Source organism: Tamandua tetradactyla, chromosome 12 (assembly GCF_023851605.1).
Source record: "Tamandua tetradactyla isolate mTamTet1 chromosome 12, mTamTet1.pri, whole genome shotgun sequence".
Taxonomy (NCBI): domain Eukaryota; kingdom Metazoa; phylum Chordata; class Mammalia; order Pilosa; family Myrmecophagidae; genus Tamandua; species Tamandua tetradactyla.
This window is the reverse complement of record NC_135338.1, coordinates 75,258,480-75,280,220: the sequence shown is the minus strand read 5'-3', so window position 1 is coordinate 75,280,220 and position 21,741 is coordinate 75,258,480. Positions and strand designations below refer to the sequence as shown.

The 21,741-nt window shown below is 38.5% G+C and overlaps 1 protein-coding gene across 1 annotated transcript in view; it reads right to left on the bottom strand.

Moving 5' to 3' along the window:
- Nucleotides 1–868: 868 nt before the first annotated feature.
- The window catches only part of OCA2 (OCA2 melanosomal transmembrane protein), a 366,025-nt gene continuing 345,152 nt past the window's right edge, over nucleotides 869–21,741 (bottom strand). Inside the window, exon 23 of the mRNA XM_077122323.1 lies at nucleotides 869–1,267. Within this exon, the coding sequence (XP_076978438.1) occupies nucleotides 1,183–1,267 (85 nt within the window). The 3' untranslated portion in view covers nucleotides 869–1,182. The remainder of the gene's footprint in view (nucleotides 1,268–21,741) is intronic.

The window sequence follows — 21,741 nt, the reverse complement described above, 5'->3', positions numbered from 1 at the left end:
CAAGTTGTTATATACAAATATAGATTCTAATATGTAGAAAGGGGACACCTACCTGGGAGGGTATGGGTAATGGAAATGGGATTAGACAGGTCTCCTGCTTTCCAGTTTTCAGAGTTCTGAAGACCTTAAACATTTTGAAGTCAAATGTTGTATACAATCATTTCTGAGAAAATCCCCAGTAAATATTTTCATTTCAAGGTATTTATTTACAAATAGTGAACTGAAAACTAAATAAAAGGTTCTTCCTTTGGGGCATGATCAGGATATTGGCGAAGCCAAGCACAAAAGATTTGGTGTTTACAGCTAAAGGCAGTATTCCCTCCTGAGTTTATTCTCTGCCTCATGTGTGATGCTCCACAGAACAGCATTTAATAACCATTTAACTGAACCATAAATGTCCTGGCTGGGAAAGCAGAGTTGAACACATTGCCCACACTACTGGAAGCAGCATGTGCCACTTTCAACACTGAAAATTATTATTCCAGATGGTTAAATATGTAAAGTATTATTAAAAAGACAGCTATGACTTATAATATACAACCTTCAAGTAAAGTTTCTGGCCTTTTATTTAATGACCAAAATCTCTAGATTAAAAATATTAAATGGATAAAATGCAATTTTATATACCGTATAGTACTGGAAAACTATGAAACTAACAAATTCCATAACCTTTGTCAAGGAACAGTCTGCTTTGTAAAATATATAAAATCTTTCCTTACAACCTATAGGTCTTTCCTCAAGGTGAGTCTATGATCTGAGGATAGACAAATTTAATGCTGATTATTTTAAAAGAAAAGCGATTACATGAAGAAAAACTATATATAACCTCCAAAGAAGTAACAATTAAAAAGCATAAGCCATTTGGGGTAGATTATTGCATTTCTGTTTTTATCTGTTCCTATATAATATTGAAAGAAGTGTTTTGAATGAATACATATTTCAAATTATCTCGTATTTCCTATGGCTTGTCCTTGGGAAGACAAGACAAAAAAGGAGGCTGTGGTTTGCTAGCATTCACCGAGTAAGAACTTGAATGCCAATGGCCTGCTCCAGTGTGCCACCACTTCTATAGCACCTCCCTGGTAAGCACTCATTCTTCTCAAAGAATTGTCTCAGGGTAGTTTTCTGACTGATGTTGGTGATAGATCCAGCTTCCATTAGTCTTCAAAGGATGACCATCTATTAATTCCATCCTACCACAATATGAGCAACCAGCAGATAACACATCCCGACAATGCAGGAAACAACCATCATCGGGAAGCCCAACCTGAAACACAAAGGAAAATGGATTGAAGAACATTGTTTAGCGGTCAAGATTCCCAGCACCCTGGCAGTGAAGACAGGCCCCCTGCCTTAAGGTTCACTGACGTCTGGTGACTACTGTGAGATAGGGGCTGTTATGTTATATGATCACAAAAAATCATGGACTTGGGATCCTTCTTCACGAAGTGAATTACCTTTGATTTCTAGAAATCAAAGAGATAGTTTTAGTCTAGATAGATACATCTGGATAAATGCTTCTACAGATATTGCCCATTGTATGTAATTGTATTGGCAACTTGTCTAAAGTTTTTGTAAATTTTTAATTGAGATTTTGGAGCTACAATCTCCACCTATAAAATTAGAGGGTGACCTTGGTGAAGACATTCGTTCATACTGTCCATGATAGTATTTAAATCTCTGGATGTTAGTTCTGACTGCATCATCTTCTAAGCAGGCATCCAACAGAAAACTGGCTTCCCAGATAGACCATATTCCCAGAGACCTCTGAAGTCCCTCACACCTAAAGCTAGGAAGAGCTTGCTTGGTAGAATTGGGAAATAAAACCATCTCTGGTCAAAGGAAGGGAAGGGGGAAGAACAGGACTTCTATAGTCTGCATCTGTAAGGTATGCGGGTAGGATGCACAAATACAAAAGAAGACATAAGAAGTTGAGGAGTTTCCTTCATTGTGTGCCTCTTCCAAACACAGGCATTTGTTTTCAAATGTACTTGTGTTCTTGCTAATTCATATCCTGTCATACAAATCCCAATAATTTTCCATTCGGCCTTTGGAATCCATGCAGTGAAGTCTGAAGTCATTGCTTAGTGCTGCATCATCACTATGGAAAATCTCTGAAAAGGTTACAATCTCATTCCAAATGGCTTAAAAGTTCAGTGATAAGAGCTTAGTGTACAAGAATTATAACAAGGATTATGGCATTCAGAATGAGTGACAGCAGGCCCTTTCTAGAATATCACGATTAAACACAACTACAGCCTGAAACTGCAGGTCCTTAAATCCTAGGGAAGCCTTGGAAACTTCAAGAGAGTAATATTAATTTAGCTTCTCTGAAGAGCACAATTCTTTTATGAAATATATATATTCCAGGAAAACTATTTAAATGTCTTAGGATTGGTCAACTTTGTTTTTGGAAATAACTGAGTATATTTTCAAACTGTCAGCCCTGATCAGTCCTGAAGAATTCTAGAAAACTTCAAAAATCACTTGTTCTTTCCATATACTAGCAATGAATGCATGCAAATTGAAATTAGAAACAAAATATGTTTCAAATCATTTCAAAGAAAATGAAATACTTATATATAATGTATGTTGAAAATTATAAAATGTTGATGACAGAAATAAAAGAAGACCTAAATAAATAAGCATTCTGTGGTAATTGATTGTAAGCCTCAACATAGATGATGAAAATTCTCCACAAATTGATTTATAGGTTTAATATAATTCCTATCAAAATCTAAGCAAGATTTTTTTTGTATACATAGAGAAGCTTATCCAGCAATTCATATGGAAAAGAATAGGCCCTAAAATAGCTAAAATAATCTTGAAAAAAGAATAAAAGTGGAAGAATTGGTCTGCTTTTTCTCAAGACTTATGTCAATTTGTAGTAATCAAGGCAATGTGGACAGTGGATGGAGCTACTGACCAATGGAACCCAAAAGTAAACTCACACCACAATTACAGCCAACTGATTTTTTACAAAGGTGCAAATGTGATTCAATGGAGCAAGGAGAGTCTTTTCAACAAATGAGCCCAAAAAAAAAAAAAAAATGAATCTCAACTTCCACCTCCACTTTACACAAATGTTGACTAAAAAAGGATCATAGGTTTTCATGTAAAAATTTGAGAAGAAAATAGGGGAGAAAATGTTCTGGACCTAAGATTTAGTCACGAGTGCTTAGGCATGACATCAAAAGCATGATCCCATAGAAGAAAAAAATGGACTTTATACAAACTTAAATATGTTTGTTCAATGAAAGTCCCTGTTAAAATGATATGAAGGCATGGAAGGTGCTTATGATGAAACATATGAAAGTTTAGCCTTTGGCATTTGCTGTTGCTTTCTCTATGCTTGACAATCAACAGAAATATTTTGTGAAAATATAAATGCTGAGAGGGAAGACAGCAAATCTTACTGAATCCAGCAAGACAGTTTACAATGAACTGGCAATTAGAGTTAAATTGATTCTAGCTATTGACTTGAGAAAATATTATTCTGAGTGGAGATAAAGAAAAACCAATCACTGGGGAATGGAACCAATGACTAAGATATCCAGATGGTCTAGAGAAGGTTTGTTGGGTGCTGTACATATGTGTCAAGAGCCTGATAGAAACTGTCTTCAGGAAGAGGCATTTTATGTTGTCCTGTGACAGTCTAATACATTATCCTCTAAAGGTAGATTTGCCATCAAACAAATGTGGTGAAGGGCCGAAGGATATAAAACTAAATAGGTATCATATACATATTTAAGTTTGTATAAAGTCCATTTTTTTCTTCTATATCTTTACAGCAGTTTTCTTGGAGGCTTAAAATACTGGTGCATATTGCCCAAGGATGCACATTATCCCCCTTTTGTGGAGGATAGATAATGTCAGGGTCAAGACAAATTGTTAGAGTCAAAATGCTAGGGTCAAGACAGATTTTGAGCTCTGCTAAGAATAGCTACATACCCGGGCCATTCATTTGATGGATGAAGGCAAGGAATGTAGCCAGGTTTTTTTCAGGGAAGTTCAAAGGGTGGCATGCCCCTTCTTGGGGTGTGCCACCACCCCATTTTTCCTGTGGGAGTGTGGGTGACTTTAATTCAGGTGTTCCAATGTCTCACTCACCATCCAGCCTTGGGAAAGCTGGATGGAATATTTATTTGAAGAGAGCAAGTTAATGCTTTCCTGCCACTGCTAGCCGGACTCCAAGCACATACAACTTTTACTCTTTAAGTTTCCAGGAACAGTTTCATTCCACTGAAGATCCATTTGTCTTGCTCCCCAAACCAAAAAAGCAGTCTGCACCCCGAGGTTTAGGAAAAACATGTTTGCTGAACACTCAGCATCGAATTAGGCTACCAGTTTCCTTTGGGGTTATTTTAAATACATTTTGGCTCTAACATCTCACACTGCTGCAGAAGACAAAAATGATGGAATGCGAATGCACAAATCAAGACGCAGAATGTCAGATGGATGCCAGCACAAATTCTGCGTTAGATGTGTTTATTTTTAAGTTAAATTATGCTTGTGCTGACACACAGCGCTACAAAGAACCGAGGCTTCTGCGCTGCAGGGAAATGGGCCACCCAGAAGGCTGCGTCTCTCATTGCAGAGAGTGGTCTGCATCTGTATTGAGAGCAGAGCTCAGCACACTGAAAAGAAACTTGTTTTTCCAAAGAAGTATTTGTTAATGAAGTCTCTGACGTGGGTTTCAGACTGACACCGTTCTTCCCTATTTATCTTTCCCTCCCAAAGGACTTTATAACACACCATTACTATAATTCTTAATCCAAAAACCATTTTCCCTTCTGCCTTTCTGCAAAGGAAATGTGTGTTTCTGATTCGAATGCAGGACAGAGCTTCTACAAGCCCACTGGGGCTTATTCACAGGTACCCATGGCTCACAGGAGTTACCCACTTCCTGAGGCTAATGTGCTCCTTGAGACCTACGACCTTCTTCCCTGGGCCGACACCTGGGCCATTTTGTCATGTCAGAACTGAAGCTGTTCCTGGCCCTGTTAACAGCCTCGTTTCTCATCCTGGGTCTCCATAGGTGACAACTGGCTTATTTTCTCCCTAGGTGACAAAAGAAGTCTGGGAAGCTCCTCCATTCTGGAATAAGGCGCAGTCATAGTACCAGAGAAAGAGGGGTTACCAGGCTGGGAAAGGAGGTGAGGTAAAGCCATGGGAGCCACAGCGTCTGCACTGTCTTGCACACGCACTGTGCAAAGGCATCATGACTGGGGATGGTGACCCAGAAAAAGTACAGAAGTCATTGTGAAGAGCAGTGGATCAAAGTAAAGAAGCAAAGCTTGCACAGTAGGATGCATCTAAGGATGAACTTCTAATATTCAGAATAGGATCTGATGTTTTAGGTTTCTTTTTCATGCACTTAACCTAATGAAATGTAGTTACCATATTTAGAAAGTAAAAGAGAGAGCAACCAAGAAAATAATGCCTTGGTCTTTCTCTTGGAGAATCTGAATGAGCCCCCCAGATCATTTCTTCTGAGAGACCCTCACTCTTTTGTGGCCTCCTGATCTGCGCACCTCTCTCAGCCCTCTGGGTGTCCTTGTCTCTACTTGATCAGACCCAGTCAGTCAGCCTGTCCCTTCCTGATACTTTCCCCCGGGGCTAGGGAACCTCTTGACCTGCTGTGTATCCTCATTGGGTATGGACACAGGGACTCCTTCAGCCTTGTGGACAATTATAGGAACTTAATAACCCTTATATGCATGCTATAAAGTTCTGCTCAGTAGCTCTTGTAATGGGCTCCTTTCCTCATACTCCCATATTCAGAAAATAGCCTTCTTTCTTCAGGCTTTTTGAAAAACATTAAGTTTATCCCATTTGGACATCAGAACTTTCTCATTCTCACTGAGAAGCTCTTGTTCTCTACCTTCATTTCTTCCTTCCCCAAACCTCTCAGTAAAGCACTATCTGCACCCCGAGGTTTAGGAAAAACATGTTTGTTGAACATTCAGCATCGCATTATTTCCCTTTGGGGTTATTTTAAATACATTTTGACTCTAACATCTTGTACTGCTGCAGAAGACAACAATGATGGAAAAAAAAAAGTTCCAGTGAAACATCAGCTTTAACTTGCATGCAGGTCCTCTGAGAACATTGTCTATCCACTGCCTTCTTCTCTCATACCTCCAATGCCTTCCTTCTGATGGCACCTTCTCCTGGTTGACAGATACTGCCAGGCCTTCCTGCATCACAGAGAGGATCTCTCCATCCCCAATGCCTTCACCAATATCTTTATGTCAGGTAATAGCTCAGTGATATGAACAGAATTTCTTGGTCCCTGCCTATAAGAGGCCCACAGTAAAAAAGGCAGACATGGGAGCAAATTTACAAAACATCATGATGGGTGCTGTAACAAAAGCATAACTAAATGTTATGTAGGAAGCCCCAAAAGTGAGCAACTACCCCAGGAGATGGCCCATAACTGGTCAGGGTGTGGGGCTGGTGCAGGGCAGAGGGAATTACAGGAAAGATGATTGAGTTTGGGTTTCCATACAAACTGAGCACAAATTTAATCAGCAAAGAAGAGAGTTCAGAGAGAATATTAAGTTATTCTGCTACTTCCTGAAATAATGATGATTTCTATTTTTCTAGAAAAACATTCATTTTACAAAACTTCTAATTTTTGTTAGCAGATTTGTGTAATATTCTTTAATCTCCTCTGCCTCTGTTATTATATTCTCTTTTTCAATATCTAATTTTGTTAATTGCTGCTTTCCCGAACCCACTATTGATTGTTGCCAAAGCTTTATCTATAATTTCAGTAATAACTAAAAGAAGAAAAATACCTCTTGATTTATCAATTCTAGCATTTTTAGTCTTCTAATTCAATAATTTTGGCTCTGTATTGTTTGATTCCTTTCTCCTTGTTTTGTAAGTTAACTTGTGTATTATTTTTTCTTATTTCAAAAATAATTAAAATATCTGAGGCTAGATTTTATTCCTCAGGATGGCTTCTGCTGCCGTGAAGTTTGCCATGTGCTCTAGTACTCTGGTGTGGGATAAGCTGCCTGTAAACCAGAGAACGTGGGACAGGGCAATACCTTGTAACGGCATGGTTTTCTGGGTGACCTGAACAAGTAGTCACCCTAATCTTCTTATAAGATTTTCTGCCAAGAACTGTGAAAATAAACTATACAAAGCAACAATTAAAAGGCCTGGTACTTTGTAAATACTCTCAAAAAGGTGTGCATTATGGTTTGTATTGCAACTACTACAAATTCTATTAATACTATGAATACTATGACTTTTATAATTATTATTACTTCTTCTTTTGAATTATTCTTTGAAATATAGATCATTTTTCCCTCTTACTCTTAATTTGCCATTATTGGATTGTAGACAGAGACTACAGCTTGAAAATGTCCATTTATTAAATCATTGAGATTCCCTCCATGGCTCAATATTTGATGAACTTTTGTAGCTGTTTTGTGGAGTCTTGAAAAAAATGCACATTGTCCATAAAAATTAGACAGGACACTATATCTAATAATTCACTTCTCAGAGTCTGATAGTGTCATATTAAAGTCTTCTATTACAATGAAATTAGTATTAATGTCTCCTTTTATTTCAAACAAAATATAGTTTATACATTTTGATGCCATATTTTTGGCATTTAAAAATTATTATATTGACACTGTCCCATTGATATTTTTTAACATGAACTTTATTTTATGTAATTTTATGTAGATTTCTACCTTTACTAGCTTTTTAATTGTATTAGCCAGATTTATTTTTATTAATAGTTTAATTTTAACCTTTTTGCATTTCTCCAATCTCCATTTCATAAAGTAGATTTCAGTTTGTTTTTAATCCTTATTTTATATTCTTCACTTTTTCATGTGATGTTTGACTTTATAAAATAATGGCTTATGTTTTTGCTTTTTCCCTTTGTTTACTCTTTTGTCTACTTATATTTTTAGCTATATACATTCTATTTGATTTGTCTTTATCATTGTAGTGATTTTTTAAAAACTTCAAATTCTACTAATGGCTAGTTCCAAATGTTTAATAACAATATAAGAGAGTGAATCTATATAACTCAACTACAAAGGATAAACAAATGGAACAGTATCTTTTGCTCCTTTGCTGTAAGATAGAGAAGAAAAGAAATACTAAGTTTTCTGAAGGACACCTCATCCTTTTTCTTGGTCTTTCTGAATGCAATGTAAGATTTTTAGACTCAAGTTACATTTAAATACTTCATATATTAAATTAATTAAATATATAGCAATATATTAAATATATTAATTATACTCATATATATTAGCATTAAATTATTATTTACAATACATACCTAGTGTTTAAGTACATTCTGATTATTTAATTCAGTTTAATCTAATGGACGGTTTATGGCTGTTACATGATCTTATTTCTGTAAATAAGTGTTTAATTGGTCTTTGTGTTTACAATCAGTCATTCTCTCAGTATCAGTTGCCCAGCTTTAGTGCTTAATTCTGGAATGTATATGTGAATGTATATGTGTCCATTCCTTTCCAGGAAAGGACAGCAGCGGTGTTTTTCTGAGGGCTTATGTATCTGACATATTTACGAACATGGTGAGTATGAGGAGGTTGACAATTTGACAATTACAGCAGCAGACAATACCTATGAATAATTATGTACCAGGAAGAATTTTCCATGGTTTACTTGTAGTGCATCAGTTAATCCTCCCCACAAGTCTACAAGTTAGATGTTGATATCATCTCATTGTTAAAGATAAGAAACTAAGACCCAGAGAGGCTAAGTAACTAGGGAAGGTTACACATCTTGCTGGTAACAGACACAGAAATGTTTTGGTAGCTTTAATATACAAATGCATCTTGATTGGACCTAAAATTAGAATCCTAGGATCATAACCATTTCCTATCAAAATTTTGGCATCACGCATTTAATGATATACAGGAATAGGGAGTCCCCTCAATTTTGTTTCTATTTATATATAAAAGATTCCTTGACTCTTATAAAAATGTGATTTATAATTTAAAAGCACTGACAGGCTGTGTCATCCAGTTAATTTTATCTGGGACATAGTGAACAATTTTGATATACATTCCAATTTCACCTGTTGTGCTTCTTTTTTAATGCTCAGGTATATTTTCTCCCATAATTTGGTCATTGCAGCTGTTTATTTTCTTCTTGATTTATTCATCCTTGGTCTAAGACAAGTCCACTTAGATCTTGTTTACCAATGGGGAGATTTGCAGGCTGTCGCTGACCCCTAAAGATTGTTAACTGGGGTGCTGTTTCAAGCTGAGGTCTTTCCTGTCCCCAGTGCTCTCTTTGGCATGAAGAACGGGATCTATGTTAGAACATCAAGCATAAGGCCCATTTCTGAGGCACGCTGTGGAAGTCCCTCATTTCCCATGCACGCAGGCTCTCCTCCTAAAGTCAGTCTCACCTCCCTGATCTTTGGGCAAACAGTTCTTCTCCAAGTACTGGCTAGAGATTCAGCCTTTGATATCATGGGACTAAATACGTTTCTCAATCCAACTTTCTTTGTTTTGTGGTAGAAATTCTATCCAGACACTGGCTAAAATTAAATTTTAGAACTTAATAGAACTTAATAGTTCCCCACTTAATAGAACTTCTCTAGTACTTTATCTTCAACGTCCCCTCCTCATCTCTCTTCCTTATCACTTAACAGGCCATGTCTGATGACTTTAATTACCACATTTCTGCAGGTGGATCTCAATACGGTTCACAGCCCCAGCCTCCACCCATCACTCTCTGCATGGCCATTAAAGCCATTGAAAGCCAACATCAGGGGCCCCCTGAGTCCACCCTTAGGCCTACTGACCTCCTGGCTTGCCTTGAGGTACATGAGTCTTTTTCCAGCACGTTAGTCCTGGACATCTTAATTTGCCTCTTATTTATTTATTTATTGCATTTTAAAATTTTATTTCATTAGAGCAGTTGCAGGTTTACAGAAAAATTAGGTAGATTAGAAAGTACGGTTTCAATATCTCCACATACCCCATCCCAGGTTTCCCTATTATTAACATTTTGCATTAGTGTGATATCTTTCTTACAACTGATGAATTATTATAATTATAGGCCATAGTTTACATTAGGGTTCACTCTTTGTGTTGTACTTTTTGATAGGTTATTTTTAAATTCTTTTTTTTTTTGTATGGTATAACATATATATAAAGCAAAGAAATAAAAAAGCAATAGTTTTCAAACCACTCTTCAAGAAGTGGTTAGAGGACAGATCCCAGAATTTGTCATATTTTTCCTTTTAGTTGCTCCACAATATAGGAGGCTAGGGGGCTTAAATACTTTTTTATCATCACAATCAACTTTTTTTTCCTTCTTTTTTGTGAAAAATAACATATATACAAAAAAACCTATAAATTTCAAAGTACAGCGCCACAATTAGTTGTAGAACGTACTTCAGACTTTGACATGGGTTACAATTTAGCAATTTTAGGTTTTTATTTCTAATTGCTCTAAAATACTGGAGACTAAAAGAGACATGAATTTAATGATTCGGCATTCATATTCATTTGTTAAGTCTTATCTTCTGTGTATAATTCCACCATCACCTTTGATCTTTCCATCCTTGTCTTTGGGGGTGTTTGGGCTATAGCAATTCTAAATGTTTGATATTGGAAGGGTCTGTCTCTAATATGGGGTAGGGAGATGAAACTATCTGATGTTCTGGAGAGGCTGGGCTTGGTTTCAGGACTTATCTGTCCCAGGGACCCATCTGGAGGTTGTAGGTTTCTGGAAAGTTACTCTAGTGCCTGGAACCCTTGTGGAATCTTACATATTGCCCTAGGTGATATTTAGGATTGGCTGGAATGGTGCTGGTTGGGGGTTGGCAAGTTATCATAGGTAGCAAGGTCTACCTGAAGCATGCGTAAGTGCCACCTCCAGAGTAGCCTCTCGAATCTATTTGAACTCTCTCTGCCACTGATACTTTATTAATTACATTTCTTTTCCCCCTTTTGGTCAGGATATAATTGTTGATCCCATGGTACCAGGTCTGGATCCATCCCTAGGAGTCCTCTTCCTTGTCGCCAGGGAGACTTTCACCCATGGATGTCATGTCCCACATAGGGGGGAGGGCAATGATTTCACTTGAAGAGTTGGGCTTACAGAGACTGAGGCCACATCTGAGCAACAACAGAGGTCCTCCAGAATTAACACTCAGGCATGCTTATAGGTAGTCTAAGCTTCTCTGCTACCTACTTAAGCTTCACAAGAGTAAGCCTCATCACTGAAGGCATGGCCTATTGATTTGGATATCCATAAAATTTGACACAGCGTCAAATTTTACCATCAGGAGATTCCCTGATGGTAAGTTCTAACAATTCCATATTCTTTCTTCCCTTCCTCAGGGGACTTTGCCAATATTTTTTGATTACCTGCTTGATATACTATAGGATATTTCCAGGCATTACAATAATCTATACAGGATTAAAGGACCTCTTTCTTATTCTGTGTTTCTGTGTATCAATTGTTAAAATGAGCTATACAGATAGGTTGAATTAGATTATGCACTACAGAAAATTTCAGTTCCAGATCAAATAAATCTTTCTTCCATTGGTCTCAAAAAGTATGTGTGGTTCTAAAATATACACACTGTCTTCCCTACCCCTATGTTCTGAATTACTTTAACCCCAACCTGTTCAGCTTCATTCTTACCTCTAAATATCAGGTTACAAAATCCAGAAATAATAATCACCACTCTGGACTTAATGTGCCTGCTCTAAAAACTTATAATCTAGGCCCCTGTTTTCTTACAAGCATTTTCTTAAGGTGACCATACCATTGTTGTTTTTTTGTTTCTGGTTTATTTTGTCTCACCAAATGTCCCACCTGTTCCTTCACATCACTGCATGCCTCATGACATTGTTCCTTTCTGTAGCAGCACAACGTTCATTCATAAGTATACACCATTGTTTGCCAATCTACTTCTCTATCAGTGCATCCTTCAGCCACCTGCATTCATCGGGCATCATGTATAGTGCCCAAAGTCCACAGTCCATCAACACTTTCAATTTTAGATAATTTCATTTTTCCCAAGAGACAGAAAACCAATAAATACACCCTGGCATAATAGGAAATCAAAATCTCCTCTTAACTCTTCTCCCTTACCCCATTATTTACCCTGGTGTTGCTGTAGTAGTGCTGACGGTTTACTTTTGAACATAGCTCATTACATGCAATAGCAGTTTTCCACCTGTACCCTGGACTTAAGCACTCTTTAAATGAGAATCATATCTTTGAAGTAATTCTTATGAGAACCCATTCATATTTCTAGTGTGAATCTGTGGGACATGTAGGTCTATACAACCCCTTTCAATCTTGTTCATCTTCAATATGGTATTATTACTTCTAGACCCACTGGAGAATCACCTTCACTCCTATCTATTCTCTTACACTGGAATTCAACCTCATTAGCCATCTCTGGCTTCTATGTATCTCTAAGTCCCCTATATTTTGTATCATAAGCCTCTGATTATACCTTTATGCTGGTCATAAAAGTGGAATCATACAATATGTATCCTTTTGTGTCTGGCTAATTTCACTCAGTATTATGTCCTCAAGGCTCATCCATCTTGTCATGTGCTTCAAGATGTCATTTTGTCTTACTGCTACATAATATTCCATCGTATGTATATACATTTTGTTGATCCACTCATCTGTTGATGGGCATTTGGTTTCCTTCCATCTGTTGGTGAATTGTGAATAACACTGCTATGAACATCGGTGTGCAAATGTCTGTTTGTATCATTGCTTTAAGGTCTTCTGGGTATGTAGAAAGTAGTGCTATTGCTGGGTCATAGGGCAACTTGATATTTAGTTTCCTAGGGAACTGCCAAACAGTCTTCCATGGTGGCTGCACCATTATACATTCCCACTAGCAGTGCAGAAGTGTCCCAGTTTCTCAGCATCCTCTCCAACATTTATAGTTTCCTGTTTGCTTAATAGCAACCATTCTTATAGGTGTGAAGTGGTATCTCATTGCTCAAAGTTCTGTCCCTGGGAGGATTTCCCCTAACCACTGTCCTTCAGGGACACCTGAGAAAGGGGTTGTACTGCTACAGCTGTCCACTTTCAGGTGGTACCTGCATATTGTGCTAACTACCTGTAAACCAGGCCCAAGTTTTTTTCTTTCTCAGTCAATTCACTATAAGGAACTCCCCAAAGGCCATAGATCTGGTCTAGGAAAGAGAAGGTAATGTGGCATGAGTGGAGACCCTGGACATTTGGGCCACTTCCTCATGTAACTTACTGTGCCTTCAGGAACTGCTCTGGCCCTATTTCATATATACCATTTCCATTTTACAATAGAGTGCTACTGCACACACCCAACTTTATGGCTTGGTGGGTCAGACAACACCCAGCTCATGATAGGCAACTCAGGTCTCCTGGTAACTTGGTGGCCCACAGTTAAGCATTCAGTTTCTACTAAGGTCAAGTAGCAGGCCAAAAGCTGTTTCTCAAAAGGAGAGTAGTTATCTGCAGCAGATGGTAAGACTTTGCTCCTAAATCCTAAGGGTCTGCATTGTGATTATCCTTTAGGGGCCTGACAAAGGCTCCAAACAGTATCTTTGTTTGCCATTGAAACTTCCAGCATCATTGGATCTGCTGGATCATATGACCCAAGTAGCAGAGCAGCTTGTACAGTGCCTGGACCTGTTGCAGAGCCTCCTCTTGTTCAGGTCCCCACTCAAAATTAGCAGCTTTTCTGGTCACTTGATAAATGGGCTGGAGTAGCACACCAAATGAAGAATATGTTGTCACCAAAATCCAAAGAGACCAACTAGGCATTGTACCTCTTTTTTGGTCATAGGAAGGGCTAGATGCAGCAACTTATTCTTCACCTTAGAAGGGATATCTCAACGTGCCCCACACACTGGACACTTACAAATTTCACTGAGGTGGAAGACCCCTGTATTTTTGTTGGATTTATCTCCCATCCTCTGATATGCAAATGCCTTACCAGTAAGTTTAAAGTAGTTGCTACTTCTTGCTCACTAGGTCCAATCAACATGATATCATCAATATAATGGACAAGTGTGATGTCTTGTGAGAGGGAGAGATGATCAAGAACTCTGTGGACAAAATTATGACATAGGGCTGGAGAGTTGATATACGCCTGAGGTAGGACAGTGAAAGTATATTGCTGACCTTGCCAGCTGAAAGCAAACTGTTTCTGTTGGTCCTTACTAACAGCTATTGAGAAAAAAGCATTTTCCAGATCAATAGCTGCATACCAGATACCAGGGGATGTACTGATTTGCTCAAGCAATGATACTACATCTGGAACAGCAGCTGCAATTGGAGTTACCACTTGGCTGAGTTTATGATAATCCACTGTCATCCTGCAAGACCCATCTGTTTTCTACAAGGCCAAATAGGAGAGTTGAATAGGGATGTGGTGGGAATCATCACCCCTGCATCCTTCAAGTCCTTAAGAGTGGCAGTAATTCCTCCAGGAATCTTGTATTGCTTCTGATTTACTATTTTGCTAGGTAGGGGCAGTTCTAGTGGCTTCCACTTGGCCTTTCCCACCATAATAGCCCCCACAGCATGAATTAGAGAGCCAATATGGGGATTTTGCCAGTTGCTCAATTATACATTCTGGAACTCGGGAAATAACTACAGAATGGATCTGGGAGCCCACGGGACCCACTGTGAGATGGACCTGAGCTAAAACTCCATTGATCACCTGGCCTCCATAAGCCCCCACTCTGACTGGTGGGCCAGAGTGACATTTTGGGTCCCCTGGAATTAATGTCACTTCTGAACCAGTGTCTAATAATCACTGAAATATCTGATCATTTCCTTTTCCCTATGCACAGTTACCCTGGTAAAAGGCTGTCGGTATCCTTGGGGAAGGCTTGGAGGAAGATTAACAGTATAAATTTGTGGCAGTGTAACAGGGTTCTCCCCAAAAGGGACCTGGCCTCCCCTGCATTCAGGGGCTCTGGGTCTGTAAACTGTCTCAAGTATGGAAATTGATTAAGGGGCCATGACTCTGTGTTTTTGTAATTCAGGTTATACTTCTGTTCACTTGACCTAGAACCCTTTTGTTTATATAGCTCGAACAAGAATTTAGTAAACTGCCCATCTATTATATTTCTAGGTACCCCATGATTTACGAGCCAATGCCACAAATCTCTATGAGTCATATAATTTTGTCTCCTGCTTTGAGTTTGCTGTCTATTATAATAGCCACGCCTACCGTGTCTTTTGCGACTAAGTGCTGTCACCTGGGGTCTGCCAACTCGGGATCCAGTCATTCCTATTGTGTTTAAAGATTCCAGCTCAGTGACAGCAGTTCCTACAATAATATCTGACCTACAGAGAAATGTAACTATAGAGTTCTTCAGGGATGATGATACTAATCTCACATATTTATTTCTCACTGTTCTGGTAAAAGGTGTATCCTCTGGTATTCCTGGGTTGTAAGAGCAGGCTTTCCATGATAAGTCCTCTCTAGCAATTCAATCTCTCTAAGCCTCTGGATTCCTTCATCTACATTATACCAGGGCAGTTCTGATATTTCAACCCCAGGTAATGTGAGGCACCTTTTGATCCATGTCTCATCCAACCATCCAAGCAAACTGTTAATGCCTTTTCTAACCCCTCAAACTATAACATTGAATGCAGAATCTCTGCTTAGTGTGCCCATATCAATAAATTCAACCTGATCCAGCTTTATATTCCTCCCACCATTATCCCACATCCTTAAATCCATTACCACACATATTCCCCCGATTTCTGTCTATATAAACTGTAAAACTCACACAGTTCTTTTGGAGTATAACGTACCTCCTCATGTGTGATAGTTTGTACCTCACCTTTAGGGGCTTGTTGGGACTTCAGTCTAGTTATAGGTCTGGAAGAAATGAGGGGTGATGGGGGTGGGTCATGAAAAGAATTAGAAATATCTTCCAAGCTATTTGCTTTAGGGCATTCATTTGGAGTCTTATCTGGTGAAACAGGATTAATCACTCTAGGGCCAACTCCTCAAGGCACGCTGGAGGTGGGGCAGCTATGTCCTCAGGGCAGACTATTACAGGGTTATCTAGAGAAGACTCAGCATGACCTAGGGTTTCAACCTCACCCCCAACATCATTATCAATCCATATGTCACCATCCCATTTTTCAGGGGCCCACTCCTTTTCAATCAATGCCCTCACTTTAACAGCAGACACTATGTAACATTGAGATTTCAGCTTACGTTGTAAAGTTGCTACTCTGAAAATAAGATCTGAGTCTGATTTTCAGAGATCTCAAGTCTAGGGCTACAGGAAGTAAGATTTTCCTTCAGGATACTCATGAAAACTTCTACATCGGTCAGATGGCACTTAAGCTTCTTGTTTGAAGCCTTAAACCCATCCGTTTTACTCCTTAATGTAGCCAATGTATCTAACAACAACCAGTCAATATCTCTATACCTCTTATTTCCACAAAACTCTGTGAAGGTGTCAAAACCATTATCCCCCAGAGCCTGGCTTCATACAAGCAAAGCATTAGGAGAATCGAATGGTGATATTTTGACTATCTCAATTTTTCTCTTTCTTGTTTTTTAATATAGGCATTTAGGGCTATAAATTTCCCTCTCAGCACAGCCTTTGCCACCTCCCATAAGTCCTGATAAATTGCTTTCTCATTTTCATTCATCTCCAGATAGCTGCTGATTTCTCTAGCAATTTCTTCTTTGACCCACTGGTAGTTTGTTTAAGAGTGTGTTATTTAATCTCCACATATTTGTGAATGTTCTCATTCTTTGGTGGTTATTGAGATCCAGCTTCATCACATTGTGATCAGAGAAAATGTTTTGAATAATTTCAATGTTTTTAAATTTATAAAACCTGTTTTGTGCCCCAGCATATGCTCTATCCTAGAGAACATTCCATAAGCACTAGAGAAGAATGAATAACCTTGTGCTTTGGGGTGCAATGACCTATATCTGTCTGTTAGGTCTAATTCATTTATCAAGTAATTTAACTTCTCTATTTCCTTGTTGATCTTCTGTCTGGTTGTTCTATCTATGGAGGAGAGTGGTGTATTGAAGTCTCCTACAATTATTGTTGAAACATCTATCACTTCCTTCAGTTTTGCCAATGTTTGTCTCATGTACTTTGGAGTTCCTTGACTGGGAGCATAAACATTTATGATTGTTATGTCTTCCCAGTGAATTGACTCTTTAATTATTATACAGTGTACTTCTTTGTCTCTTATGAGGTCTTTACATTTAAAGTCTATTTTGTCTGATATTAATATAGCTACTCCTGCTTTCTTTTGGTTAAAACTTGCATGGAAAACCTTTTTCCATTGTTTTACTTTCAATCTATTTGTATCATGTCTAGAATGAGTCTCTTGCAAGCAGCATATAACTGGATTATGTTTCTTAATCCATTCTGCCAAACCAAATCTTTTAATGGTAAGTTTAGTCTCTTAACATTCACAGTTATTAATGAAAAGGCATTTCTTGATTCTACCATCTTATCTTTTTAATTTTATTTGCCAAATCTATATATTATTTTCCCTCTTTTTCTTTGTGTCCTTTAAATTACCCTTAATGGTACTCTTCAATTCTGTGCCGTCCTCCAGACCTCCTTCTCCTGTTTTTCTTTTTTTCAGCCAACAGAACTCCTTTCAGTATTTCTTGTAGGGCCAGTCTCTTCTTGACAAATTCTTTCAGGACTTCTTTGTCTGTGAAAACTTTAATCTTACACAATTTTGAAGGACAATTTGGCTGGGTACAGAATTCTTGGCTGGAAGTCTTTCTCTTTCAGGATCTTGAATATATCACACTACTACCTTCTCGCCTCCAGGCTGCTGGTTGAGTTGTCTTGAGCTCAGTCTTATTTGGTTTTCCTTGTATGTAGTAGATGTTTTTCTCTTGTCATTTTCAGGATATTCTGCTTCTCTTCAACATTTGACAGACTGATTAGTATGTACCTTGGGGAAGGCCTATTTGGATTTATTCTGTCTTGAGTTCTTTGGGCTTCTTTGACTTGTATATTTATGTCCTTTATGAGGGTTAAGAAGTTTTCCCCCATTATATGCTCAAACTACCCTTCCTAGGCCTTTGCTTGTCTCTTTTCCTTCTGGGACACTGATGATTCTTATATTTGTGAACTTCGTTCTGTCTAATCGTTTCTCTGAGTTCCCACTCAATTTTTTCCATCTTTTTTGCCATTTGCTGTTTTGAGTCTTTGAAGTCAGTTATCCTGTCTACTATATCACTTATTTTTTCTTCTGTCTCTTCAAATCTGGTGCTGTGTGCCTCTAGTATGTTTTTTATTTGGTCAACAGAGTCTCTAATCTCTGTGATTTCTGCTATTTTTCTATTTATTCTTTCAAATTCCTCTTTGTGCTCTTCTACTGTCTTCTTGAACTCCTTTATGTCATTTGCTATCCCACTATTTTATTAAGTAGAGTTGTATGAACATCTTCGACTAGCTGTTCTAGTGTCTGTGTCTCCTCTGGTGTTTTAATTTGGTCATTAGGCAGGACTATATCTGTCTACATTGTGATATGCTTAGTGACCTTCTGCTGTCTTGGTGGCATGTAAATATCTTGATTGATTTACTTTGGATGTTGATTTCTCTCGATAGTCTAAGGCCTTGTGTTTGCAGGATGGTTGTACAGCAGGGAGCAGAGCATGGGTTGGAGCACTCAGTATAGTGCTTTGTTTCAGTGAGGTATGGGCACAGGTTGGGGATGCTATGCTGATGCTTGTGAACGTGGGCACCCAGGGGCCAGGGAGGACATAGCTGTGCAGGTGCACCAGTGTGGCAGGCATAAACCTGGTACATGTTAGTCTAAGGCATGAGGCCCTTTGTGCACATGAGTATAGCTGTGGCAGAACATTGGCATTATGCCTCCTTGGACTGGTGGCAGCTGTGGCTCAGATGTGCAGGTCGGCACTTTCTCAGAGCTGGGAACTGAGACTGACGGCCATGTTTCTAGGACTGCTGTAAAGTGCAGTTGCCAGAGCTGAATGACACGACTGGGGCCCCGTGTGCATGCCTGAGCCTGGGAGTGCCATAAATGGATGCATTGAGTCAGGGAGGAGGGGTAAGGCTGTGTGACACTATGATTGGGAGACAGGGATAACCTAAGGATGGAGGTTAGTGCCCACAGCCTTTATGAGCTAGCAATAGCCTGCACGGAACAGGAAGGGAGAGGTAGTGCTCAGGAGGGGTGCAGGAGAGGTGGGTGGGGCTGCACTTGGGGTAGGGGTGCTGGGTAGGTACGTGTACTGGGGGCTGTTGGGGTGGGGATGCCTGGAGCATGGGGAATGGGAATGGGTGATGGGGTTCAGGTACATGGGGTGTGGGGCGAGTCTCGGGTCATGGGGCTGCATTGGTAAAGGTAATGCACCCAAGGAATGTGGCCTGGCTTTCTTCCTAGTCCCACATTCCCAGCTGTGCACTCCCACGGGCTTCTCGGTGCCGCGCCTCATTGCCAGGCTCCAGCTTTCTGCCTCTCAGTTCCTCAGCCTCTGCAACCAGAGCTGCCACATGTGGTGCAGAAGGCTCTCCCAGTTCAGCTGCACTCCTGAATTGCCGCATCACTCACCCTCCTGTCCCTTCTCTAACTTTTCCATGGAGAAGGCCTAATTTCAAGCTACTCTGGTTGGCCATCTTCCTGAAAGTCCTCTTATTTATTTAACCTATGCAGTAGCAGTATACCAGTCATGAAACCCTAACAAGGATCTGTTTTTATAAATATTTCAGATCTTTTTTCATTAATAAAAAAATCCCCGGTTAGAGCTGTGGTTGCATTAACTTTTTAATTATAGATATGTGTATATATATATATACATATAGATGTATAGATATGTGTATATATAGATATATAGATATGTATATATAGATATATAGATATAGATATATAGATATATATATATTGGCATGGGCAGGCACTGGAAATTGAACCTGGATCTTTAATGATATTTTCATCATCTGCCTCTTCCAATCCATTCTACATATTGCTCCTTTCTCCCTTTCTTCCTCCCTTCCTTCCTTCTATCCATCTTTCTTCCTTCCAGACACTCACCCTTCTTCTTTTTCACCTTCTCTACCTCCTTTAATAGTTAGTATGGACTTTTTGTGCCTGGCACTGTGCTAAATCACAATATTAATTATTTTTCCTTGCTTAATAAACTTCTGAGGCAACCCCAGACAAGCTGAGTTAATTGGACTCTGCCTAACCTGCCTTCTCCGATGAGCTATTTCAGAATCCTCTCCTCTACCCTCGCAAGACCAGTTCACAGAACCTCTGTGGGCTGCTCTCTCTCTCCCAACACCTATAACTGTTTTTTTAGTTTTCTACAACTGCATCGAGGTACTCCTATTACTTCTGTTCAATTCTATACAGAATGGTATATCTAGTGCAGGAAGCCAAGGAAAAACAAAAAAAATTAAGAGTGGAAGGAATATGTAAAACTGTTTTTCTTTGCAGACAACATAATGATGCAAGTAGAAATTATAAAGAATATATTTAAAAGGCTATTAAAACTAACAAAACGATTTGGCATGGTCACAGGAGACAGACTGCACTGGGATGTATTTGAAAAAGCTGTAAATTAAAAATAAAAAGCAATACCATTTACAATCTATCCCAAATATGAAACACTTAGTGATAAACTTAAGGGTAAGTGAAAAGTCTGCACATTGAAAACTAAAACATTTAAAGAAGACTGAAATATTCAGAAAATCACTAGGCACCTGGATTAAGAAGGGCCAACACTGTCACCTTTGCCCACCCTGACGTATATATTCAATGAAGCCACACACAAAAAATCTCAGCAGTCTTTGATTTAGAAATTTACAAGTTGATCTGGAAATGTATATAGAAGTATAATCAAACTGTAATAACCAAAATAATTTTTAAAAATAAGAAAAAAATCTGAATACCTTTTCCCAGCTTCAAGACACAATGGAAAGCCTCAGTGATTATATTAGTGAGAAGAATAGATATTCAATCAATTCAAGAATGGAATACAGAATCTAGAAAAGACCAGCATATTCAGTCAAGTTTTAATAAAAACAGAGGTGTCCACATAAAAGCTAACACCTAAAATTTCTAGACAAGAATTTTTTGGTAAGCAAAGATTTTTTAACACAAAATGCACAAACCATAAAAAGAGTTGTTAGGTTGAACATCAAAATTAAAAGTTTTTTTTCTTTGAGAGACATCATTAAGGGGAGGAAAAGGCAAGCCACCAACTGGAAGACAAAAATCACAATACAAATGTTTGACAAAAGGCTTATTTCCAGAATCTATAAGGAACTTTTTCAATTCAATAAGACAAACAAGAGTGACCAATAAACACACGAGTACACTTAACATCTTTAGTCGTCAGTGTAAAGCTTATTAAAACTACAATGAGATTGCACACCCTCTGGCATGCTAAAGTTGAAAAATACTGACCATACAGAGCAAATGAAACTCTCATATATTGCTGCTGGGAATATGAAATGGAGCAACCAGTTTGGAAAACAGTTTGGCAGTGTATTATCAGTTAAGCACACATTTACCAAAAAAAACTAATCCTTTTCTCCTAGCTATTTTTCTAAAAGAAATAAAATTATGTGCCTGTAAAAGACATATATAAATATTCATAGACACTTTTTTCACAATAGCCAGAAGCAACCCAATGCAACCCACCTGTGAATAGATAAATGAACTATGCTATGTTCATACATTGGAATACTACTCAGCAATAAAAAAGAACAAACTTAT